General features: G+C 45.7%; 1 protein-coding gene across 1 annotated transcript in view; it reads right to left on the bottom strand.

Annotated features, from left to right (window-relative positions):
- Positions 1 to 349: 349 nt before the first annotated feature.
- chd7 (chromodomain helicase DNA binding protein 7) overlaps positions 350 to 25,563 on the bottom strand; it is a 75,779-nt gene continuing 50,565 nt past the window's right edge. The window contains exons 15-41 of the mRNA XM_070973376.1: positions 25,193 to 25,336; positions 24,974 to 25,072; positions 24,590 to 24,764; positions 24,116 to 24,326; positions 23,619 to 23,814; positions 23,131 to 23,298; positions 22,664 to 22,843; positions 22,396 to 22,506; positions 20,927 to 21,138; positions 18,048 to 18,247; positions 17,356 to 17,515; positions 15,548 to 15,637; positions 11,490 to 11,593; positions 8,992 to 9,121; positions 8,329 to 8,444; positions 7,359 to 7,779; positions 6,936 to 7,144; positions 5,745 to 6,767; positions 5,169 to 5,335; positions 4,503 to 4,757; positions 4,064 to 4,234; positions 2,995 to 3,228; positions 2,643 to 2,852; positions 2,311 to 2,451; positions 2,072 to 2,176; positions 1,692 to 1,872; positions 350 to 1,507 (exon numbers count right to left, since the gene is read on the bottom strand). Of these exons, the coding sequence (XP_070829477.1) occupies positions 483 to 1,507; positions 1,692 to 1,872; positions 2,072 to 2,176; positions 2,311 to 2,451; positions 2,643 to 2,852; positions 2,995 to 3,228; positions 4,064 to 4,234; positions 4,503 to 4,757; positions 5,169 to 5,335; positions 5,745 to 6,767; positions 6,936 to 7,144; positions 7,359 to 7,779; positions 8,329 to 8,444; positions 8,992 to 9,121; positions 11,490 to 11,593; positions 15,548 to 15,637; positions 17,356 to 17,515; positions 18,048 to 18,247; positions 20,927 to 21,138; positions 22,396 to 22,506; positions 22,664 to 22,843; positions 23,131 to 23,298; positions 23,619 to 23,814; positions 24,116 to 24,326; positions 24,590 to 24,764; positions 24,974 to 25,072; positions 25,193 to 25,336 (6,438 nt within the window). The 3' untranslated portion in view covers positions 350 to 482. The remainder of the gene's footprint in view (positions 1,508 to 1,691; positions 1,873 to 2,071; positions 2,177 to 2,310; positions 2,452 to 2,642; positions 2,853 to 2,994; positions 3,229 to 4,063; positions 4,235 to 4,502; positions 4,758 to 5,168; positions 5,336 to 5,744; positions 6,768 to 6,935; positions 7,145 to 7,358; positions 7,780 to 8,328; positions 8,445 to 8,991; positions 9,122 to 11,489; positions 11,594 to 15,547; positions 15,638 to 17,355; positions 17,516 to 18,047; positions 18,248 to 20,926; positions 21,139 to 22,395; positions 22,507 to 22,663; positions 22,844 to 23,130; positions 23,299 to 23,618; positions 23,815 to 24,115; positions 24,327 to 24,589; positions 24,765 to 24,973; positions 25,073 to 25,192; positions 25,337 to 25,563) is intronic.

Here is a 25,563-nt window from a genome sequence, read left to right as displayed (position 1 = left end):
AGCAAAAATAAAGATCTGAGAGCTGAAAGCAGCAGTAATAATATTAATAATAATAATAATAATAATAATAATAATAGTACTAGTGGAACCTCGTGAAGTCCTATTTGAGGGATTGTGGGAGAGAAGTGTGTTCACAGCACACACAGGCCAACCAGAGAGAAACAAACAGTCTTTGAAGAGAAGAGGAGCTGAGCTGAGCTGAGCGACTGGCTGTGAGGATTTTCCCTGACTACACTATCTATCAGAGAGATTTCACTGAACACGCACCCCGCCCTCTCTGACGCATAGTAAATAAACCTGGCCAAAAAAATAAACAAAGAGTGAGAGAGAAATCATCAACAACAATGGAAAGAAAAAAAAACAGGATTCATAATAGTTTGGATATTTCTGGTGGAGGCGTGTAAACGTGGTGAGGGGGAGGAAGAGGGGAGGAGGAGGGGAGGTCAGAGCTGAGGAAAGGCCAGTCAGTTTTGTGTTTTATCTCAGTCACTCTTGTCCTTCTCTGGAGACACTGCGGCCTCCTGCTCTCCTCCCATCCCTCCATCCTCCAGGGCTGAATCCTCACCTCTCGCCTCCTCCTCCATGCACCCCTCCTTTTCCTCAGCCAAGTCACTCTCTCCTCCCTCCTCCTCATCCTCCTCCTCCTCTCCTGTAGCTTTCACCCCCTCCTTCTTCTCCTCCTTGTCTCTCGGGGGGTTTGTAGTCACAACGTTGCCTCCCAGCGCTCCGGCCATGGCACTCTGCAGCTCGGCCAGGGTGGAGGCGGAGGGGAAGCCGGGCAGGCTGAGCCCCCCGAGGCCTGGAGGTAGGAACATGGAGGGGTAGAGGAGGCCAGGGGCCATGGTGGAGAGGAGGAAGGGGTTGAACGCCAGAGAATTGGCAGACATGCCAGCTGCAGCCAACAGTGCTGCTGCATCACCGTTGATGGATGCCTCAGCTGACGAATCAGCAGCTGGGATCTGAGCAGATGCAGTGACATTGTTAACTGATTTCTCTGCCCCTCCCTCACCCTCTTTCTCCATCTTCTTCTTCTTTGCCTTCTTTGCGTTTCCCTCATTTCCCTCAGCCTCCTCCTCCTCCTCCTCATCATCGTCTCCCACCTCATCGCAATCTTCTCCATCTTCTTTGTCCTCTCCCTCTCTCTTCCTCTTGGTCGTCACCGCCTCATCACTCTCTCCCTCCATTGTTCCGTTGGTGTTCCCTGATGCAGCAGTGACGGTTGAGTTGGATGCTGCGGCGGCGGCCGTTGCCAGGTTGCTGCCAAACAGCCCGCCTAGGCTGAACATGTTGGGCAGGGCGGTGGCCATATTGGGCAGGCCTCCCATGCCGGGCAGCATGAGGGGCAGCATGGAGGCGGCGGCGGCGGCACTGGCAGCAGCCTGCTTTGGGTCGGTGGGTGGAGGGAAGGCCATCAGACCAGCAGCCAACTGGAGAGACTGGAGGCTCTGGAGGGACGACAGGTCCATCCCTCCAAACAGACTGTTCAACAGCAGAGGGTTGATGCCCCCTGCGCGCACACACACATACACACAGGGTAAAAATGAGGGTACATTCAGTGCAAACATACTCGCTATCTGCTATGTTTAATGAAGTTATGTGGTGAAAATAAAGTCACACAATGCCAGACAGCACCTAGCTTTCCCTGATCTTCTTCATGTGTGGTAACTGGTTGCTTTGGCAGTGGTTCATACCTGCAGATGAAGCAGCAGTAGCAAGTGATGCCTGGGCAGCCTGGGCTGCGGCTGCGGCCTGGGCGGCGGCCGCCGCCTTGGCGATCTCAGATTTGGGTCTTCGTCCCCGCCGACGGACGCCCTCCTCCCTGACGACAGGGCCGGTCAGAAGGCGGTCAAACATGGCTTCTGGGAGGAAACCCTGTGTGGAGGAGGATCTTAGGTTAGAAAACAAGTTCAACTCACAAGGGAACACCAAGCTGGCAATGTGAGAAAGGAAGGAAACAATACAAGGCAAATATTTTCGTTTGTCAGCAAACATTTTGTACAGGAGCAGTGAAACTAAGAGGACAGTCGTTACAAGGATGTAACTGTTCATAGGTTTGGTTTTGGCTACTCACCGACTGTTTGACAATGTCTGTCCAATCAGGGGCAATAGAAAACTCTGGATTCTCCAGTAACCATCTGGGAAGCTCTTTCATTGGCGGAGCCATGGCACCACCCATCTGAGGAACAGGAAGATGACATGAGTTTCTTTTGGAAAACGGATTCATGTATAGAGACAGCTTCAGAAACCTTGACAGGCCACTCCTCAGACACCATCGTGCTTCACTTTGTACTCTGATGTACGACAGTTCACCTTGCGTCCATTGCGTCTGTTGACCACAGGCACTCTCTCCTCTCCAGTCAGGGTGTTGATGTCGATCTTGTTGGGGTTTCGACAGCGATGGCGCTTCTGCTTGGGCTTAGAAAACTGAGACAGCAGAAGCTCCTCGCTCTTCTGTAGGAGGACGACAACAACAGAAAGGTAGGTGTGAATAACTTAGAGAAAAGACTGCTGAACAAGGAGAAACCAAGAATAAACTGGAGAAAAACTTCAGTAAGAAACAGTCCCCACAAACAAAGCACTCCAGACAAAGAGGAAAAATCATATTATGATAAACGAATGAAGGAAAACAGAGGGTGACGTACTGGTGTGAATCCAGCCATATCCATGGTGTATGTTGGGTGCTGCCTCAGCCACTCTCCCAGCTCTTTGCTGGAAACTGCTGCTTCCTCCTGCTCCAGACTGCCAGAAGCCAGAGACCTGGCACTGGGGCTCTGCTCAGTGAGGGGTCTGTGTGCCCTGGCAGCACCCTGACCACCCTCCACACCTGAAGCCTTTGTCTCCTCAGCATCATCCTGAATGTTCAAGAGGGACACAGAATGGGGGAGAGGGAAAAACACACAAAAAACACATTTAATGAGGACACTTGTATTTTCTGTAGTGTTGGTGCAACACTGACAACTTCACTGCCCAGTAAAACACACAAACACTCCATACCCCTCCTGCTCTCTTGTTGCCCATGAACAGCAGCTCCAGGCCCTCCACATTTTTCCTGCGGCCCCGCCTCCTCCTCATGATGGGCAGGTCAGCCTCCAAGGAACCATTGGCTCGGTGTCCGGAAGGTGGAGCTTGCTGAAGCAACTCCATCTGTGCTTTCAGGGAGGGGCTTGTCACCAGGGCACTGGGGAAGCCAGCCAATGATGGAGAGGCCTTGTGGTGATGAGGCATACCCTGAAAAACAAACCAGATCAGCTTCAGCTTCTAAACTCAACTCTGAGTGTAAAAAGCACCATCAATTAATGTTTGATGGTTTGGCAATACAGCTTCTAAGAAGAGCGCACCATGTGTCTGACTAAAACATAGGAAGGTGGAATATCTGAGGTAAAGGGTGGTGGCGCTCCTACTGCAATGTCACCACAACTGCCAGAAGCAAACAGTGGGTTTCTATGGTACAGTCACAGTTATCCACTTGCAGAGAATTGTGTAATGGTATTGTGACTGAGCATCTTGGGTTCTCTGAACTGAACTGAAACAAACTGGACGACGAGTCCATACGTCTCAACTTAGACCATGAATCTAGAATATTCTGTTGTAACACACCACACAAAACAATACCCCTTCCTCTGCCCTCCCAAACAAAGAACAGTTGAATCTCTGTCGGTTGTTTTCTAACAGTCAAGATGGTGACGAAGATAACAAAAAACATCTGCAGATGCTCCCGTTCAAGATGGGACCAAACTTTTCTGTGGATGTCAGTTTTGGAGCCACGCCAAAGTGTAACTCATATTGTAAAACGGCGAATACAGCAGTCTTAAGCGGCGTCTAACAGAGAAAAGAAATTATTTAAAAAAAACAACAAAAAACAAAGCAGTGAATCACCACAACCACAAGAGGTCCTTCAGCATACAGTCAAATATTCATATATGTAGACAAAAAATACTAGGTTGATGGGTCCAGTAGTATGTGAGATTAGCTGCAGACAGACACTCACACCCGTGAACGCATGAGCCCCTCCACATTACTGAGAAGCATACGAACGTGTGTTCATGTGAGCTTGTGTGAATACCTTGGTGAGGTCTATAGCCTGGCTCTGGGACTCAGCCGCAGCATGGCTCTCTCTCAGCTGAGCCACCATCTCCATCAGATTACGCCTCTTGGCTGCCCTCTCCGCCTCAATCTCAATCTTCCGCCTCCTCCGCCTCCTCTGTCGAGGCACCGTCAGGCTCAGGGCGTCCTCCTGTAACATCAGGTCATTTGTTACACCTGTGACCACCGAACAATCTCTTTGTCTTCTGCATTTGCAAAGACAGAATGCAACAGACTCGTCAGGTTTCAAGAAGCAGGCTGTGTAACTATTAATGCTTAAAGTAAAAAATGTAGAACTAGTTCATTATTTTGGATACCTGTATGTTTGCTGTAGTAAAATAAAGCTTCTGAAAAGATTAAAATAAATACATTTATTCATATCAAAACACTCATTTAGCTTTCTGTGCACAAACACTCACATGAACCTGTGGGGATAGTGTTTTATCTTCACTCCCACTGTAAGGTGTATGTATGCCAGCCATCGTGAGCTCAGCCAGGCTCCGCCTCTGCAGCGGGCTCTCGGTCACCGTGGCTACGGCCGCTGCGGTTACCGTGGAGCCATGCCCTGGCAACAGGTTGCTGGGGAAGTCAAACATGTGGCGTCTGTTGACAGGCCACTTGCCCTTCAGGACGGCCTCGCAGATGTTATCCATCCTGTTGATCATCACTCGGTCCTGAGGGGTGGAGACAATTCAAGAAAGTGCTTAATTTCAAACTTACAAGCTTACATTAGAGCCTTGTTTAGTCCAACTACACTGCACAACTAAAAATTATTCTGTTTATTACCATATAGGACTTAACCAGCAAATATGCACATCCAGAGAAACTGGAACCAGCACATTTTTGCCATTTTAGTTTAAAAATGTTGACTTGTTTCCAGTTTACTGACCACTGAATAAAATCTACAACCATTATCGCTCTGATTTAAAGTGAAACATTCTGCATGGACAGTCACTCACAGGAGTAACAGCACATGAAAAAACTACAAAGCTGAAGTGAGTCATATCAGGGAATGCTATCTGGATGATTATTACCCAGCTTCATTAGCCACTGGCCTTTACTGATATTTATCATTTTACACTCACCTTAGGCCAGAATGAGAAGCTATAGGCGCGGTCTTGTAAGGCCTGCAGTGCAGACGTTTCGGGCAGGTCGTCGGGGCAGAACCCATCTCTGGTTTCGTTCTGGACTGATGTGCTCACAGACGCGATGCTCTCTTCATCAAAGTTCTTTTGCTCTGACGCAGCACTCACTGTGTGGAGAGAGGGAAAGTCATGTTGCCACTCTTCATTTAAAAGGGTTTCCAAGTCATTATCAAGGGATCCAAACTCATTTTATCCTTTTGCCCCTGAAACTTGGACTCATTAAAACGCTGCAAAGTCATGAGGGAAAACACCAGAAACAAGCCTCTGACAGAGCGCAGCATCAGCACTGAGGACAGGGGATGCCCAGGACAGATAAACTGGTTAACAAAAGTCATTATAATAAAGAAGAGTACAGTGAAAGGAGACATTTGAGACATCCATGTGTTGCAGAAACTCCATTTAGAACTTAATATCATTATCTTTCTGGCAAACCAAATCCAAAGTTTAAAAACTGTCCCCACTGTGATCACTGACTCTGACGAACCCTGAGCGAGTATCAGTGGAAGGAACCGTTACCTTCAGCCTGAGAGGATTTCTCTGATTTGTCGTCTTCGTCCAGCCTCTCTTCGTCTTCCTCCTCTGGGCTTTTCTCTGTGTCGGCTGACTTTGGAGATTTAGGAGACTCGGGGTTCTCCCTCTCCTCTCCGTCTTCCTCCTCGGCAGTCTTGTGGCCTGGTTGGGCTTTAGGGGAGGAGTCGGGATGTTCTTGGGGCTCAGTCTTCATCTCCTTCTGGTCCCAGACAGAGTCAACAGGAGTTGAGCTCTTCTTCTCTTCCATTAAGTCTTTGTCTTGGTCATCTGCTAGCTTGGAAACCTTTTCTCCTTCTCCACGATCCTCCTCTTTTTGCTCTTCCTGCTCTTCTTTTTCTACTTTTGGCTGTGCCTCCTCCTCTTTCTTCATGTCTTTCTGCGGTGAAGCAGTGCTTTCATCTTTCCCTTCTCTGACCTCTCCCTCATTTTCCTTCTGTTCATTAGGAGTTTCAGTCTTGGTACATGGAATGTCGTTGGTATCTCCTCCCTCTGTTTCCATTTTCACCTCCACTTCAGCTTTCCCTTCCTCGGTCTTCACCTCCTTCCCTTCTCCCTCCTCCTCCTTTGCTGCATTAGCAGCAATTTTGGCAGCAGCTGCAGCGCTTGCCAGCTCTGCGGGTGTGAGGAGGGGTGCAGGGATGCTTTCCGCTGCTCCCATCCCAGTTTTGGGAGTCTCTCCCTGGGCTCCCACGTAGACACCAGCCCCTCGCTGGCTGGTAAAGCGCTGGTGGGACTCAAGAAAGGCCAAGGTTGGGTCGTTCAAGATATGATAATCTGTCCGGCTTACGCCATGCTTAGAGGCCCCCAGGAGGAGGTCCCGGTCGTGGCGGCCACACTCCCACCACTCCGGGAGGTCTGGGGAGGGCTGACAGAGCTTGAGACGCTCAGAGAGCAGAGGATGGGGAAGGACCTGCTCTCGGATGCGGCGGAGCAACTCGATGCGGTACAGAGTGCGTGAGGCACGCTCCTCTGTGATGGGGTCAATGATCAGGGTTGGGTCTGGAAGTTCTGGTGAGGTAAAAGACAGAGACATCATCAAATCACAAAATATCACGTCAGACAATTTTTCTCCTTTTATTCACCCTCAAAGTTGTCATTTGAGCAACTGAACAACGACACAACACATATCAATGAAAGGCCACTTTTCTGCCTCAATCCTTACACATTTCCTCTTACCTGTTTCAGTCTTGACCTGCATTCTGCAGACCCGTTTACACATGGCAATGAATGAGTAGTAATATTTCTCCAAGCTCTCATCCGTCTTCTTGTCCAGTCGAGCAAAGGCCCTGAACTGAGTCCAGTCAAATTTCTGACGCTGAGTATCAAAGACAACACCAAAAGTGGACACGACACGGTAGAAGTCAGCCTCCTCACGACGAGTCCATCTGACAGAAGAAAAAACAAAAGTGTGAGAACAAGTTCAAATACCAGAAGAAACATGTGATATCTGCTCACATGTCATCATGATCTCCAGCATATGTGAAGGCTGATTTGTATAGTGGAATATACTAGAGGGTTTTTCTTTAATTACATATTCTCATGTAAACATACACAAGTTCAGTAAACCTTGTGATGATGTGACATTAAATATAACACTACCTTTGTCTTCTCTCTTTGTAGTACATGGCTCCATCAGCCATCAGAGCACTGGAGGTCATCACTGGTGATGCCTCCGACATGAACTGACCACCTTTGGTAAAGTAAGCGCTTCCTTTAGCCAGATAAGGACTTCCTTCTGCCATGAACACCCCTGCTCCATCTTGGATGTATGTTGCCCCTCCACCTGTATCGGTAACCATGGCGATGGAAGGCAGGAACTCCCTGCGTCTTCGTCTGCGACCATCAGGTCGGTTAAGGGCCTCCTGGCGGAGCTGCTCTCTGCGGTTGGAGCGCTGGTAGGCAGTAATGAGGCGCCGCAGACGGGCAGTCAGAGCTGAGGCTGCTGGCCAATAGAGACGCTCATTGGAGCCTGAAGGTCCACCCACAGCAGCCACACTTTGACCATTTTCACCTGATTTAGCTACAGAGGAGGAGAGAACAGGGAATGAGGGACAAAGAGGAGAAAGATGCATCGTCATTCACCACTTGATCTTGATTTTGGGAACAGTCTGGAAGTGAATGTCAAGCCTGTAGCATTTTCATAAGTGCACAGCCTGTTGTATGCCTAACTGAAGGAACTTGTTTACTAAGGCATACATGAACAGTGGTTGGTAAATGTCATCTTATGTGTAGTTCTACAGTTTGCACCTTGTTTTCTGGACCCTGAGATTTCCAGATTTCTTTAAGAGGCAACAAGTTCCCTTCGACAGGCCAGTAAGTTATAGTGTGAGAAATGACTGATCACCTGCCATTTCTACAGTCAGAGAAAGCTTGCTCAGTTTTGTTGTTTCCAATACACTTTTGGTGCTGAAGTGCTAAAGGATGTAAATCAGCTGTAGCTATTGTTGTGGATGGTGTTTAAAGATAAATGCATGGTTTTATTTCCTGAAGCACCTTCTAAGCTTTTCCCAAAATGTTCCAATGTTCCTTTCACCCTCTCCATCTGTGTCTGGGTGAATTCAAAGTTTACCTTCAGCTTCACCTTCCACGGTGTCATCTTTGTCATCCAGGGGAGAGTTGGTGAAGTCATCCATGTCATCTTTAAAAGGCATCCGCAGTGGCTTGTACTCTGGATCCTCATCCTCACTGCAGAGGGTGGAGGGACAGGCAAGGAATTCAAGGTGTTAAAGGCACAGATTGATGATTCATTTTCTGTTTCATTTTTTCTTTTCACAAAAAAATGGAGACAAAAGAAAAGAACACAACATTCATTCAGGGGATTTTCACCATTGTGTATTTTTTTTCTGGTGAAATATAATCACTTACAATAAGCATAATTGAGAGAAAGGCAAGACTGATAAAAATAGCTTAATTTAAGTTGGCAGGAGTGTAAACAAACATAAAATGGTACATCAGAAACACAAACATGAGGACCCGCACCTCCATCCATTCATATCTTTTGGAGAAACTGGAGAATTCATGGCATTTGTCTTTTTGCATTAAATCAAAATCATTCATTTTCAGACCTTAAGAACCTGCAAACACTCTGAGCACCTTTTGAAGGTAAGTGCTGAAAAAGGTATTAAAATGTGACAAATCACAGAGAGATGAAGACTAAAACCCAAGCACAATAACACTAAAGAGAAGGGGGAGTTGAGAAGCACTTTCTGGTGTGTCAAGCCTGCTCTCTTACCCCTCGGCGCCATCTGCCATCATGTCGGAGCCCCTCTGCTCAGCAGCAATAGCCTTGGCGTCCGGCATGCCCACCCTCTCCAAGAAAGACAGGGCGGGGTCAGCTCGCATCGAGTTGTACTTCTCATAGCCTGAAGAGGAAGGCAGAAAGAGATGAGAAATACAGAAGCTTGGGATCCATGTCTGCAGGTGTACAAGCTATAATGTGGATTTCAATTAGCAGCCAATCAGCAATGGGACAATGTAGCTTCAGAAACAGCTATTGGTCAACACTGTGTGTGTTCATTAAAGGCAAACTACTAGAAGGAAGGGTGAAAAAAGTTTGGCTTTCAGCTCAACTCTGGACAGACATGATGCCACACAGTCCAACACACACACATTTTAACACACACACACACACACACACACACACACACACACACACACACACACACACACACACACACACACACACACACACACACACACACACACACACACACACACACACACACACACACACACACACACACACACACACACACACACACATCCAATATTAAATGAAGGAGTAGACAAAAACAGCAGCAGAAGGGCAGACCCCAGGAGCCAGCTGCTGACAAGACAGACAGCCTGGGCGTGTGTGTGTGTGTGAGTGTTTGTGTGTGTGTGTGTGTGTGTGTGTGTGTGTGTGCGCGCGCGCACGCACGCACTCGCCTCCGTTCTGTACGTGTGTGCGCTTATCCAAGTGAGCCTGCAGGTGCTCATTTGTGTCAGAGAGAGAGACAGGCAGACAGAGAGAGAGACAGACAGACAGAGAGAGAGAGACAGAGAGAGAGAAAAATGAGACAGACAGACAGACAGGCAGGCAGGCAGGCAGGCAGGCAGGCAGACAGAGAAAGGCAGACAGACAGATAGGCAAAGAGAGAGACAGACACAGAAAGACAGAAACAGATAGGCAAAGAGAGAGACAGACACAGAAAGACAGACAGACACAGAGAGAGAGAGAGAGACAGAAAGGCAGACAGAGAAAAAGATAGGCAAAGACAGACAGAGAGAGAGAGAGAGAGAGAGAGAGAGAGAGAGAGCAAAAAAGAGCAAAAACTGTGTGTGTCATGGCGTCTGTGAAAGTGAGCTAGTAGGTATGAGAAACTGTGTGTGTTTGTCCGTTAGGGGCATTCAGGCAGAACAGATTAGAATGTGCAGATCCTACTGAGACACAGAGAGATGGGGGAGGAAAAATGCATGGAATGAGAGGAAAAAGCAGAGGAGCGGGTGGAATGAGGGGAAAAAGAAAAGAAGGAGAGGCAAGCTGCAGAGAGGAGTGGAGGAGAGAAGTGAAGAGGACAGGAGGAAGGGGAGGAAGGAGAAGAGCAAGATACGGCAACAGAACCACACCACCTCCTCTTCAACCTTTTACTCATCCCTCCTTCCTTATTTCTCTCCATCACATTTCAATTAGCAAAGATATGATGCATTGTTCCTGACTGTCTCTCTGTCACACACAGACGACACGCCGCATCACACACAGGTCTGCGCCTGCAGCCAAACGTTAATCATCAGGGCCTTTATAGGCCATCACTTTTCGGTGTGTGTGTGTGTCACACGTTGTTTTCTGTGCCTGTGTGTGTGTGTGTGTGCGTGTGTGTGTATGTGTGTGTGTGAGTCTACATACAAAGCTCACTGTGTGTGTGTTAGTCCCCCCAAGGGCCTCCCTGGTGAATGAGGATTATGATTAACTATGGGTGAGCCCTTTTGTGTTCCTGTGTGTGTATGTGTGTGTGTGTCTGTCCTAATTGAATCATAGAGGGTGGCAATGATGGAAAAATTATGACAATTATGCCAAATTGCTGTGAATGAGGGTCTCCATCCGCAGCATGCATATGCACGCATGCACGTGTACACACACACACACACACACAGGCCTGTCAATGGGAGTCACATACAGTCACCCAGTCAGCACTCAAAGGTGGCTCACTTAGAGATTAACACAACTATTCCAAACAATGATCCAAATAACCAGGTTAACAGCTAACACACAGAAAGGATTTTGTTATTTAAACTTTACTGATTTTACTGAGATTAGCTCTGTTTACAATATTAACACCTGTAACACACTGCAAAGCAGACACACACACACACACAGATAGTAGTGAAACCAGCCATCAATCACACTCCCGATAGCACACTGAGCCTGCCAGCTGCGTACCGCTATTGCCATGGCAACACCAATCAACCGGTGGCAGCAGAAGTGGGTGGGATGTGTTTGTGTGAGTGCACCCTCACCCAGTTTGAATGTGATGTGTATGTGACTGCTTGCATGATGCTTACTGGGTTGGAAGGCACTGGAGTGTCTGTGAGTATGTCTGAAGGTGCTGACACGTTAGCTGTGTGTGTGCGTGTGTGCGTGTGTGCGTGTGTGTGTGTGATGTTCATTTTGTATTCACCGTGTTTTGGCTGCCATGTTGAGATATGGATCTATACAGGGAGTACGTATGGGTGCTGCTGTGTGTTTCTCACCGTGTTTGAAGACACCGATGAGCAGGGCTTTGTCGGCCTCGCTGTCCCACCAGTCAGCAGGGACCTCGGCATGGAACGGCTGGGGAATCCAGATATCCAGCTCACTGTGGCAGAGATAAACATATCAAATCACTGATAATCAAACTAAATTGTTTGTGTGTGTTCAATTTGCGGCAGTTAGGCATCAGTCTTGTATTTCAATTCAGAACAGAGAGAGGAGAAAAGAGGAGATCAGATTATGAGCTATTTGCACTGTAATCAAATTGAAAAAGCTGTCAGCTGCCAACGGGAGATTAAAAACAAATACGCAAAATATTTATGGAGTATCAACGTACAAGCAGCATTTGAAACTGTGTGCTGTATTCTACTTACGGTCCTGTCAGTGAACCTGTGCAGCTGCACCTTTGATATCCTCAAAGCATCTCCTTGTTACGAATAAATCAAAATATTTGCCCTTCCTTTTCTGTCTGAGCTGCAAGTTACTGAGACCACATGAAAAAAGAATAATGATCTAAACAGGAAGTATTGCTTGTTGGCATCTGTTGCTATGTTCCTATGAAATGTCAACCCGGAAATAACTTGGAAATTTGTTTGCAGTATGTGGAGCGGAGCAAAAGCTATAAGTGGATGCAAACTGCCTTAAAATCATTTCAGTAAATAACAGTATATTTAGGTTACAGTCATAAATGCTCAGAACCATGAATGTTTTATCCACAGCTCAGAATGATAAACACAGTGGCTATAAACATCTGCGCTGTTGCCTGAGTGCTTCATTGATCAAGTTAGTATGGTTCCACTAGAGTTTGTGGGACCATGTATTTGACTATGACGATGCCTTCCTAATATGATTTCCTTACTGTCCAACATTTCTGCTATCACTATTTTCACCAAAAGTTTGTCAACACTTTCAACCCTTATTCAGTTATTTTATAAATGCCACTTAATGAGTCATTAAATAATGACACTGTACTAAAATTGACCAGTAAAAGAGAAATCTTTTAAAGGGGGAGCCCTCAAATTTTACACATCAAAGTGTGTTTCCAGGTGCAGGGGGAGTACTACTGCAAAGATGAAAGTAGTTGTGTAAAGCCTTTAGAAGCTCCAGAGGGAGCTGTGTCAAGTCTGATAAACTGCCTCAACTAGACCTCTGTAGCCTTCATCTCAGCTCGAGCCACTGCTAGCATAACTTAAATCTCCAACCAAATTGTCAGCAGTGATATTGCATTGTGGGAAATTTTGAGAAGAGGATTGCGTGGAAGAAAAGGGGGATTTTTCCATTGATTGTGATCCCAACAAAAAAAACTGTCCATCATAAGTCAACAATGTAATAGGAATGCAATGCTAAATCAGTAAAGTCCTCCTTGAGGAGGACTGGGTCAGACTACATGTTTTTAGCCCAATTTTGTTGCGGCTGACGAATTACCGGCATCATGGCTGATTGTTTAACGACAACTGGTTGTCTGTACTGGTCTAGTGTGACAAGCTGAATGACCTGTCGTGTGGCATCTGGTTCGCTCCACGACACCTTGACGCAATTTTTTGTCTGTGACATCTCCCTTGACATTTTCCTGTGCATTTACCAATCAGGCGTTCTCTCCAGAGTGCAGTCAGGTAGCGAGGTTGCTGCTGTCACAGCGAAAGAGAGGAAAAGTTAGTTGAGCTGTGGCAAAAGTACCCCTGCCTATGTGAGGTTTCCTCGAGGGAGGAAGAGTCAAAAAAGACAACTGTTGGCTCGAAAGAGTGAAACCGCTTGATCAGCTGGGTAAAAATGATGACTGAATAAGCCAAAGTTTACACCGCCTCATGCATTTGCTTTTAATGTTGTAGCTTATCCACAGCCGTTTTCTCTTTCTCAGTACACAAGACCACCAGCATTACACACAACGCTTTCAGTCTGTTTGATTGACAGCTGCTTCACTCGCCTCCTCGATGACATCTGAACTCGTGCGTGATCGTGGGATAAGACGTGTCATGATCGATCAAGGTCATTTGTCTAGTGTGGCCAGTCATCCGACCAGGACGCGGCAGAGTTTGTGGCAGTGAGATTGTTAAATCTGAAACAGGGACGATGCTTTAAGACAAAGATATCGTGCAGTCTGAACCAGGTAGAGCACCTACTCATACATCCTGATAAAATGACCAGAGCTCAACAAAAAACAGTTATCTGGTCAAGAACAGACCTCTTCATGCATGTAAATGACAAACTGAGAACAGTTTAAGGTTTTTGCAGGATGTTGTGCCACCAACCCCCCTCCCCCATCCACCTCCTCTCTCCCCCAAATTCTCCATTATGGAAAGAAGAAAGTAGAAAATGGTGTTTGCAGCTAGTTAAAGAGAGAAAGGGTGCAATCCACAATGGAAGCAGAAAGACAGAGGGTGACAGGAGGAGAGAAGAAACCAGGGAAACGGTCCCTTATCTCTGCAAACAGCAGCATCCTCGGACTTGGCAACACACAGGCACACACACACACGCACACACACACATACGTGTATGCGCCAAGACTGGCATGCTAAATCCCCCTGGCATATGTTGGCACGATGGCACCCCGTATGCTCACGTCTGGCAGGCACTGACACACGCGCACACACACACACACACACACACACACACACACACACACACACACACACACACACACACACACACACACACACACACACACACACACACACACACACACACACAGGGGTCTGTCACAGTAGCCATTGAGAGGGGGGAGGGAGACAGAGGGGAGGGAATGGGAGAGATCAACATGAAGTGCACGTGCTCCACATTATAAATGCATTCACATCTGGGTGAAAGGGTGATGAGAGGGGGATGGGACATGATGAGAGACTAAAGTGCACTGCAGAGAGGGAAGGAGAGATGGACAGATGGCAAGGAAAGTGTGGTGTGACAGAGGAAAAGAAGGAGGAAGCAGTGAAGGAGTTGTCAGAATGAGACAAAAAACAGCCAAGGTGAGCAGTATAGTTAACCTTCACTAAAACAACCCTGCACACTAAGGCCTTGTGCCAAATGATAATAAGCAATAGCTTCTCAAAATGTGTGTGTGTGTGTGTGTGTGTGTGTGTGTGTGTGTGTGTGTGAGTGTGTGTGAGTGTGAGTGTGAGTGTGTGTGTGTGTGTGTGTGTGTGTGCGCGCGCACACATATGTAACGGGGTGGGGGCAAACTTAACTGGGTCAAAATTGCAAAAAAAGCGAATTTTCCCCTGATAAAATAACTGTGTTGAATGTGTCAGAATGGGAAGAACCATGCCAAAGAGGCCACTAGAACAGACAGAAATACACCCTAGTAATAATTCATCACATATTCATATAAATATCCATCTCTCAACTCACTTTCATGGTGCATTCAATACATGAAAGCCTCTCCACTGACTGTTAACACCTCGTTTCTTGTACTTGAGGAGAAATACTCTGCTGCAGAGGACGGATGGATGACGTGTTTGTTAGGTGTCTGGAATTAATATCAGGTTGCTGAACTTACTGACACTTCAGGAGGTTTGGACAAGTTATAAATTCTCATCAGAAAATCAGCATGATAACAGGCTGATTCTGAGTTTGACATCACAGAAAAAGAATCTTTTCTTTACATCAGTTATGTAACAATAAAACATCTCCCTTCCCTACAGAGGACTGCAGCACTGAGTCAGTCCTCTCTAGGGTGGGGAGATGTGGTAAAAGCAAGCGGCAACCTCCGGGGCTAAAAATTGAAGCCAACGCAGTACCCTAAAAGCCAAAAACTGCAGTTCCTTGAATGGCCACTTGAGGTTGGCTCCAAAGGCAAGTCAATCTCCACAGACCCCATCTTGAATGTTAATCATGTTAAGTGTACAGGGGATGAATTTTCATCAAATTTTTAAATTATGTTAATACTTAAAGCTTGGATTAGCCAGGCAGGCACTGCCAAGACAGAGACCACCAGAGCCACTGTCATCGAGCTTCACAGTGGCTCTTCAGAAACCTAATGGTGACATGATGGAGACTGCGTCCATATTTTATAGTCTAAGGGTAAAAGAGGCGCTAATATGAAGACCTGTAGGAAGTGTTTACTAACCTGGAGTCAGCTCCTTCCAGGATGCGCTCAGCCTGGTCGCCTATGACTTCTTGTCGCAGATAATACAGCATCCTCACCCTCAGCAACACCCTGCAAAAACAAGCAAAGTTAGTAAAATTGTCCTAAAAAGACTAGCAGGGCTGATGATTTTCATTATGAGTTAAATTATGTTTTTTTTTGGTAGTAATCAATTAAAAACGTTCTGTGTAAAACAGTGAAAGATGCTTGTCGTTAATTATTTCCCAGAGCCTAATGTGACACCTTCAAATTGTTTGTTTTGCCTGCATATATTCTGCTGTATTCATGTTATTTATGTGATCAAATTCATTTCATATCATGACCTAGAATCAGGGCATGATATGAAATATCTGGAGGATATGATGCAGTCAGAAAAGGATCGGTGCAGTTTACTGGAGCACGGTGGACAGGATCTTTGACTTTTAAATAAAATCATTCGGATGGAAGATGTCCCAAGGTTTTCTTCTGTTGAAATACTGAACTCTAATCTATTACTGCATTTCAGCACTGTCTTCAAATAGACTGTCATCTTTGCTGGATACAAATTTTACAGATGTTTGTAGTCTGTATTCTTCCAGCATCTCCCCCACTAAAATGAATCACTTCAGCCATAGCTCAAGAATGGGAGTCAGATCTGATCTCCTGACATTGGAATTGCTGCTATCTGGGAGATCTGCTTCTCTGTAAACATTTGTCACCAGATTTGTCACCAGGATTTAATGCCAATAATAGTGTTTGGAGCAGAAGACAGAAGAAGAGAGGCGGGGGTTTGGAGGAGGAGATGAGTGGGAGGAGCAGAGAGGAAAAGAATAGGACAGAGAGCTGTGCTGGAAGGGAGGGAACAGAAAGTTTGGAGAGGCAGTGGGGGGTGGGGGGTGTATAAAGACAGTCATTTGCAACTCATTCTGCAGTGTGTGTGTGTGTGTGTGTGTGTGTGTGTGTGTGTGTGTGTGTGTGTGTGTGTGTGTGTGTGTGTGTGTGTGTGTGTGTGTGCGTGCATCAATGGCATCACAAGTTGCAGTGTGTGTGTGTGTGTGTGTGTGTTTGTTGGCAGGCTGTGTGTGCTCATCCATCAATGTGCCAGGCCTGATTAGCCACACAACGCTGTGCTCCAGCCTAGCAGATGGCACCACATAATCACCCCCAAGTGTGTGTGTGTGTGTGTGTGTGTGTGTGTGTGTGTGTGTGTGTGTGTGTGTCTTTCACGCACTTCCAACAGGTCTGCCTGCACCTGGCCTGGCACACAGCCAGACACACAGACACACACACACACGGATGCACACAAACAAACAAACTTGCCCCTCAAGAAGAAGGAAAAAAAAAAAATCTTGGAATTGAATCTAGAGGGCAAGGAGGCATATCTCCCTGACAACAGGAGCGAGAGCTGACCACAGAGCAAACAAGAGTGAGTGTGTGTGTGTGTGTGTGTGTGTGTGTGTGTGTGTGTGTATGAGAGAGGAGTACGCTGGAGAGACGGTTGCATCTGTGTGTCAGTAGTTGTAGAGCCAGACTCAACAACCATCACCCCCACCACATGCATCCATGTTTTGGTTTTAAAGTGACATTAGTTCAGTATATATGAATTTTTCCACTATGTGAACACTTATTTAAACAACAATCCTTTCATAAACTGTTCAAGGGCCCTGAAAGAAACATGTTAGCCACTAGATACCATGTTGTTTCAGGTGAGTCTGTGTGTGTGTGTGAGAGAGAGAGAGAGAGAGAGAGAGAGAGAGAGAGAGAGAGAGAGAGAGAGAGAGAGAGAGAGAGAGAGAGAGAGAGAGCCCTACTTGTTACAGTGATGTTTCAGGTGTCTCTTGTAACTATCCTCTTGCAATAAATGGTCAGGATTGCAGTTGGCCAGCCAATCGGCTCGTGGAGTCTGTGGGGGCGGTGCTGGGGGCTTTCCCTTCTTGCCCTTCCTGCCCCGAGGGACTGGGGTGGAGAGACCTGAAGAGAGTGGGACAGGGAAAAGAGGTGGTAAGGCAGTGGTCAGGGGCTGCACATCTAGATCAAAAATTTACAGGGTTCAGTTTGTCACTTTACACAGTGCCAAAAAAATTCATCTGAAACGTTGTTAGGTTCAGGTACCTAAGTGAGGTAGCACTTGCTGGGATTAGGGCTGAGGATCAAACCTCAACAGTGCCTGAAATGTGTCCGTAGCACAGAGTAATGGAAGCTGTCAAAGATGGCATTAAACGTGTGGTCACATTCAAATCCTGTGTTTTATTCGGATGAGGTCCTCGTGCATTTCATTTGTTTGGATGTTAGAAAATTTCGGTGTGTTTTCATGAATCTAAAACAACTCTATTTTTCAAAGTAAGATTTAAAAAAAAAAAAAAGATCATTGCATTACTCCAGAAAAACTGAAAAGTTAAAAGTATCGACAGTGTGTCAAAACGTCCACTGTGGAATCAGGCAAGTACAGTACGTGTGTGTGTGTGTGTGTGTGTGTGTGTGTGTGTGTGTGTGTGTGTGTTACCAGAGTGGTTGGTCAGCGTCTTGGTGGTCCCGTCTTCACTTGGGGTGATCAGGTCCCAGATGAAACTCTTGATATTCTCGTCACCACGGTAATGCAGCAGGCAGTAGGCCAGGAGGGCTCGGCAGATCGTTTCCACATCAGCCTCCTTCAGGGGGCGCTTGAAGCGACCATGAGCCAGGATGTCGCCCCACCTACCCCAACTAAAGACAAAGATGGAGAAAACAGGAAGGGAGGCTGTTAAATATAAAATACTGAATCTACAACATTTGTTTATCAGTACATAGCACTGTCACTCTTAGTGGAAAAGGGCAGACAAATGGAGCGTGTTAAGGATTGTCTAGTCAACGCAGTTGTTTAATCAAGAGAAAATTAACATCAAAGCAAAAACTTGTAGATCACTGGCTGTGGGACTTCACATCAACACTGGGCCATGTACTATATGAACTGATATAGGTGACAAATTACAATACTAATAAAACCAACACCATATAATAAAAATCTTAAGTTGTAATTTCTCAATGGTAATATTGCACAGCATTACACCGAGCTGTAAAGCATGGATAAAATACATGACGGATAATAGTTTTTAATTTACAGAAGTGGGTGACAGTAACTGAAAATAAATGAACTCTGGTAAAAATGAATCTGGTTCCATTCGATAGACTGAGCTAATGATGCTAGAAACTGAAAACTGAAAACTCTTTACTTCAATGTCCAACTGTCTTCTTGTTTGGATGCTTTGGAATAACAAACTACAATCTAATGAGACAGTTTTTATTTCTGTGCTACATTACGACATGCACGGCTCACATGAACCTGATCTTTCATTTTGTCTTGCAGTCCAGACGTCTCTCACGCTCAAAACACACACTGGTGAGTGCCAGGCTCTCATTATACATTTTACCAGTCTGTTGACTTAACCGTTACTGTCATCCTAAGTAGTGCCACCCGGGCATTCCCTGCGTGTGCTTCATGGATCAGAGCCCAACCCCCGCCACCACATCCAAAGAGTGAGCAACCCAAAAGGCTGATGTGGTGGACAGCATCCTTCAGACTGTCTTATTCTCAACCAAAATTTTTCCACTGCTGCTCCCCAATCTCCACTGAACCATGTGAACCAGTCTTTCTCTGACTGATTTTAGACAGGGTAAAATGGTGGATGAGGGAGGGAGAGGGAGAGAGACAGAAATGGATGATGGGAAAAGACAACAGAGCACTGAGCAGAGAGGACAGGCCTAGTCAGACAGTGTGTGTTTTTGTGTCCTACAGCCTCGGGCCACGAGACTAGACTGTAACAATAACAACGCTGACATCTCACTAGCACCACTGTTCTTTCTTTCTTTTCTTTTTTTCACACACACACACACACACACACACACACACACACACACACACACACACACACACACACACACACACACACACACACACACACACACACACACACACAGTCACACCAAGTCAGCCATGAAAATGGACGGACTCACCCGATAATCACTATCTGTGGTAAGTGTGTCAATTTGCCTCTGTGTGCGCAGTAGAACGTACTCGTCTCTGTGCAGTGCTACATGTCTGACTTAAGATGCTTTTCTCTCACTGCACAGATCTATAGACACTCAAATGAAATACTGTTCTTTACAATAAATCCAACTATAAGCTGGAATGTGTTTTGTGAATGTGTTTTAAATTAGGATTTTGAAGGAAAAGGAAAAAATCAGGTGCCTAAAAAAAAGTGAATTTCAGCAGAATTTCTTCTAAAAACTGAGCATTTGACAGGATTACCATTAGTCAAACTGTGTGTGTATGCCAGTAGAAAAACATGTGTGCACAAGCACGCTGTATAAATGTTTGTGTGCATGAATGTGTTTAAAGGCAGATCTGATTAGTTGCTGTGTGTTGATGGCCTTGGGAGCAAAGATTTCTGTCTACTAAATCACTCCATGTGCCGGCCTGCATCCATTAACTTGTGCGCTCTGGTATACACAAACACACACACACATTAGCTGAGTGATGAACTCCACCCACCAGCTTTACTCCACATCCACCACAAGCTAAACTATGTTTTCTTCTCTTCTGTTGAATTGTCTACTTCAGTGAGGTTTTGTTGCCTCACAGACCTTTTATGTTTTATTATTCATAACTGCTCCCTGGGGAGGTATTTCTACAAGTTGAAGGACTTCATTCCATTTGTATAGTTTTCAGTGTCCTTTTCCCCCTTCATATGCACTTCCCTCCATATAAAGCTCACAGATTAACATGTTATATCCCTTTTGTTTGACCTGTCCTAAATCCAGTGTCTTGTTGTCACTGTGAGGCTGTTAGGTGGCTAGCAGAGGCTCCAGGAAGACACAGCACTAAGCCAAGAAATAGTCTGGCACATAAACCCCTTTAAAAAAAAAACAACTTGTCATTTTTGCTTTTTGTTAAACACAATACATGTTAATTAGAGCGCTTTAGAGGTGCTGGTAGGTTAAATACAAGACTGAAGTCTAAATTAAAGGAAAAAAAACTTTTCTTTAACAGATTCCATGTCCTAATTATAGTCATTTTCGGAAGCAAGTAAGTAAAGCTTTAGTTATATAGCACTTTAAAAAACACTAAGTGCTACACACACACGAAAAGATAAAAATGAGTAAGCAAATAAGGTAAACATACAATGTAAAACAAAGCACAATGAGAGACAGACCAAACAGCAAAAAAACAAAGCCCAGAGTGGAGATGTATAGAAAGGCTTGTATATAAATGGTGTTTTTAGAAAAAAATCCAAATATTCAGCAAATATGACAGATGGGGAAAGATGATTCATGGGGGCTGGGGCTAAGGGGTCAAACTGTTATTAGTCTGTTTTTTTAAGAAGAAAACGTGAATATGTGACTGACCCGTAGACCAGCAGGTTCTTCTCCACTCTGAAGCACTCAGACCGGGGGTAACCCTGGGTTTTGTCTTGGGGCCGGCGTGGTTTGGAAGAGGGTTTGCTTGGTTCGTCGTCGTCACTCTCCAGCTCAGAGAACTCCAGCATCTCGTCCTCTTTGACGCTGCTGTAGTGCCTCGTCTGCTTCCTCACTCTCGGTGTGTCAATCACCAGCGTGTTCTGCAGATGAATTCAATGAATACCTTAGTTGGTGTACTTCTATGGTCTAGGTGTTCTTCCCTTCTGGAAGGTGTTTTTGTATTATTACTAAGAACCCTGTTTCAATTACAGATGGCCTGTAAACAATATGCAAAGTGCCTTCTGCTTTACTCCGGTGAAGTGGCCTATTTGCACATGTCTTGTATCTTCTGACTTCTGTGACTTTTGTGAACCCTGTGAATACATGGCATCGTCGGTAAAAAAAATCTGATTAATTGCATTTATGCCCCGTGTTTCACTCCTGATGCTAAGAAAATTGGTGCTCAGCTCAAACATAAACTGGCGTTAATTATGTTGTCTAATGAATTACATTTTTGTTCAATTAATTTGATTTTTCCCCCCTTGCAAGCCTATTAATATGCACAAACAGGGCAATAGTTAGTTCCACAATTATCACAGAGCGTTGCAGTCATTTCCATTTTAACATCACACAATAATAAATCCCAGGGGAGCAGCGCGTATTCATACTCGCAGAGCTGGATTAAGTGTTCCAGTAGAAGGCCTCCACAAGAGAGGCAGCGAGGGAGCGGAGAGAAGATACCAGGACGAACAAATACACACATTAAAAAACGTGAACCAATATGGAGAGGGAAGGAAAGCAGGAATATAAGGATGCCTGTTAGCAGAGTGCTCAATGTGTGTGTGAGAATGTTACTGAGCTTGGGTTTCTGCGCATGTGTGTATGTGTGTGTGTGAGCGAGCAGTAGCCTAAGTGATATCTCTGTACCCTCCAGGCATCTGCGCTCTGTTAAGTGGAGCTAAGCAGCTTACTCTCTCTCGCTCAAACACACACACGAGAGCAGGGAAACATGGGTAATTAAGGAAGAGAGGAGATTCCCAACTGTCAATATTAATCTCTCTCTCTCTCTCTCTGCTTTCCTCCTGGTCTCTCTCTCTCAGACTGTCTCACTTTCCTCCTCCTATGTTGTGGTGATAGCACCGACTAATTACCACAGCTAGTCCCGTTTCCATATGGGGACACCACCAAGTTTGTGTGTGTGTGTGTGTGTGAGAGAGAGAGAGAGAGAGAGAGAGAGAGAGAGAGAGAGAGAGAGAGAGAGAGAGAGAGAGAGAGAGAGAGACAGACACACACACACACACACACACACACACACACACACACACACACACACACACACACACACACACACATTGTAGGTACGTGTGTTTTAAGCACGACTGGCCAGTTGTATCTGTGTATGTGTTTCTCTGTAGTACCCGTCCATTGATGGCGTCCAGGTCCAGCTCGGCTTTCTTGGCCCATTTCTGCCAGAAGTCTGGATCCTCCAGAGAGATGTCTGTTCGGTTACCTGTTGCTACAAAGCTGGCCTGTAGACAGAGGGAAACGGGTTGGTCAATGGCAGGTAATCATACTTCTTCAGAGCTGATCTTGTTGACACACATTCCTAACGTACGGTGTGAACAGCATATAAGAAGGAGAAGAAAAATGTTTTGCAGTAGATTGTAGGTTGAATCAAGTTTGTACCTTAGCAAAGGTAGAACCCTTTCCCTCAGACTCTATGGTAATGGTGTGGGTTCGTCTCTGGAGGATCTGGTCGATGTCTTCTTCACAGAATTTGGAGCCTTCGTCTTCCTCGTCCATCAGAGCGCCGTACGCTCCCTTTCTCAGAAGGTCCTCGATCTCCTTCTTGGACAGCTGCTGTACCTGGACCACAAACAAAAACATTTAATTCCATGACAAATATTTTGTGTTGTCAGTTAGTATACAAATACTGAGAAAACACATTTTGGCAACACAATCCTTTTTTTATTTTGGGTCTGTAAGCTATACTCTGATTCTGGGGTTTGGCTGCCCTGTTAAGTGCTCTTGCAAAGGGATCAGGGTTGTACCTTGAGGAGTCTGAAAAGACTTCATAAGGATGAGCCTTCTACTGAGCAGATTCCCTTACAGACGGAGATATTAGACAGATGAGTGTGTGTGATGCGTCTCACCCCGCTGTTGGCATTCTCTCGTCCACTCATGCTCTGGAGGACAGCCTTGTCGAGCCCCAGCTTCAGGCTGGCCTTGTCAAACATCTCCCTCTCGTAGCTGTTCCTGGTGATCAGGCGGTATATCTTGACCGCCTTAGACTGGCCAATACGATGACACCTGGCCTGGGCCTGGAGGAGGACGCATTCAGACACTCAGAAACATTGTTTTACAGCTAATTTGACTGTATGAGATGTGAGCTTACAGCAGAAGACTAATGATACGGTCCAGTGAACCAGAGCTAAATGTGGCTGGTAGTGTTCATCCAACAGACAGTCTGAACTCTAAGCTTGCTACCATAAAGCTGGAAGGGACTCTACAGAACCTCTCAACACTTTTCAGTGCAGGGGCCTCAACAGTTCCATGTAGCGGCTAATCAAATGTCACGTACACACAACTAGAACAATCATACAATAAACAAACTGCAGGCAAAGCACCATGCGGTTTGTACCTGCAGGTCGTTCTGAGGGTTCCAGTCAGAGTCAAAGATGATGCAGGTGTCTGCTGCAGTCAGGTTGATGCCGAGTCCTCCAGCTCTTGTACACAGCAGGAAGACAAAGCGGTCTGAATCTGGTCTGGAGAACCGGTCAATGGCTGCCTGCCGCAGGTTACCACGAACTCTGCCATCTATACGTTCATAGGGATATCTGTGCACAGAGTGGGAGGAAAAAGAACGAATGACTGTCACTAACATGTTTCCCATCATTCCCACAAGAGTCCACACTACAGCAGAGATGTGACAACTTTGACAGAGCTCTGTAAAATAGTTGAGATATTTGGATAAAGTAGCTGTGGAGAATAAGGTGTGCCAGATACACAATCAACATTGCTAATCTTCTGCTGCTAAGGATATTTATTTTATTTATACAATTGTGTATATCATTTTATCTCATTTTATCTCATTTTCAGGTTGTAACTTAAGGAAATATCAATATTCTCGTTTCTCACCGTTTCTGGATGAGGTAGTCCTCCAGGATGTCCAGACAGCGGACCATCTGACTGAACACCAGGACTCTGTGTCCACCAGCCTTCAGTTTGGGCAGCAGCTTGTCAATGAGCACCAGCTTACCAGCGGCCTGGATCATGGCTTGGAGTGCCATATCCGGTATGTCTGGCCCGTGGGAGTCCCGAAACTCCTCTGCGATCTTCTCTTCCGCTCCTGGAGGAGAGAAAAGAACTCAAATTCATCAGGGAACATTCTGGTTCCTTTGCAGAATCTTCATGCTTTATGTTCCCATGAAATGACTAATGGAGTGTGACTTGTTTCAACATATTTACGTGATCCCTGTAAAAACAGGCAGCTGGGGAGGGACTCCTCATGGATATTGATGCGTCTTTACAGTAGCCTACAGCACTGAATGCGCATGACAGTCATTCAGCACATTCATGATGTTATTTGACTTTAGAAGCATGCATGCATACCATTAATGAGGTAGGGGTGGTTGCAGCATTTCCTCAGCTCCATCATTGTGTTGAGGAGGTTGGGGACACTGGATCCACCGCCACCTCCTCCCCCTGCGCCTCCTTTGGACAGGAAGGAGAAATTCTTCTCCAGAATGGCCCGATAGTATTTCTTCTGGATGTTGGTCAGCTCCACCTAACAACAACATGCAATTATTTTTTCCTTTGCTGAAACATTTCCAACTCTTCACAACAACATAGGCAGAATTTAACAGACTGTGACAGGATGTATGTTTAGTGACCTTTATTTTGTATGTTTGTCAGCAGAATGGACAACATCAGCAGAGTAAGTGAAAGTGTTTTCACACCAACGTTGGCTTCTGACACATCTATACTGGGTCCTACCTCAATGATGGTCTCCTCTTTAGGGGCCAGATTCTTCTCCACATCCTCCTTCAGTCTTCTTAACATCATGGGCTTCAGAATGCCCTGCAATTTCTGGACCTGAAACACACATAGACGCAATGTTACCACTTTATTTAGTGGGGAATTAAGGAACCCTAAGAAGTTGAAAAAGGAAAAAAATAAAAAAAAATAAATTTCACAGACTGAGTGTCTATTTACCTGTTCCTCAGTCTTCAGGTCTCCAAATTCAGTCATGAATGTCTGTTCAGATGGGAATCGCTCTGGCTCCAGGAAGTTGAGTAAGCTGAAGAGTTCCTCTACAGTGTTCTGGAGAGGAGTTCCTGTCAACAGAACTTTGTGCTCCTGGAGGAGGAGGGGAGGGACAGAAGAGACATTTAGAGTTTCTAAAATCGGAAAGCAGGACGTCTTCAGGACTTTAACAGAGAAAGTGGAGGAGAGAGGGATTGTACATGACACAGATACTGGTCTGATTTGTCCAACTCTAACAGATACTAAGTGCTCTCAAGTTTCTACAAGATCTTTGAAAAAGTACAAAAATTCAGCTTGAAAATATATCAACTTGGACTCAG

Source organism: Chaetodon trifascialis, chromosome 11, assembly GCF_039877785.1.
Source record: "Chaetodon trifascialis isolate fChaTrf1 chromosome 11, fChaTrf1.hap1, whole genome shotgun sequence".
Taxonomy (NCBI): domain Eukaryota; kingdom Metazoa; phylum Chordata; class Actinopteri; order Chaetodontiformes; family Chaetodontidae; genus Chaetodon; species Chaetodon trifascialis.
This window is presented reverse-complemented; position numbering and strand designations above follow the sequence as displayed.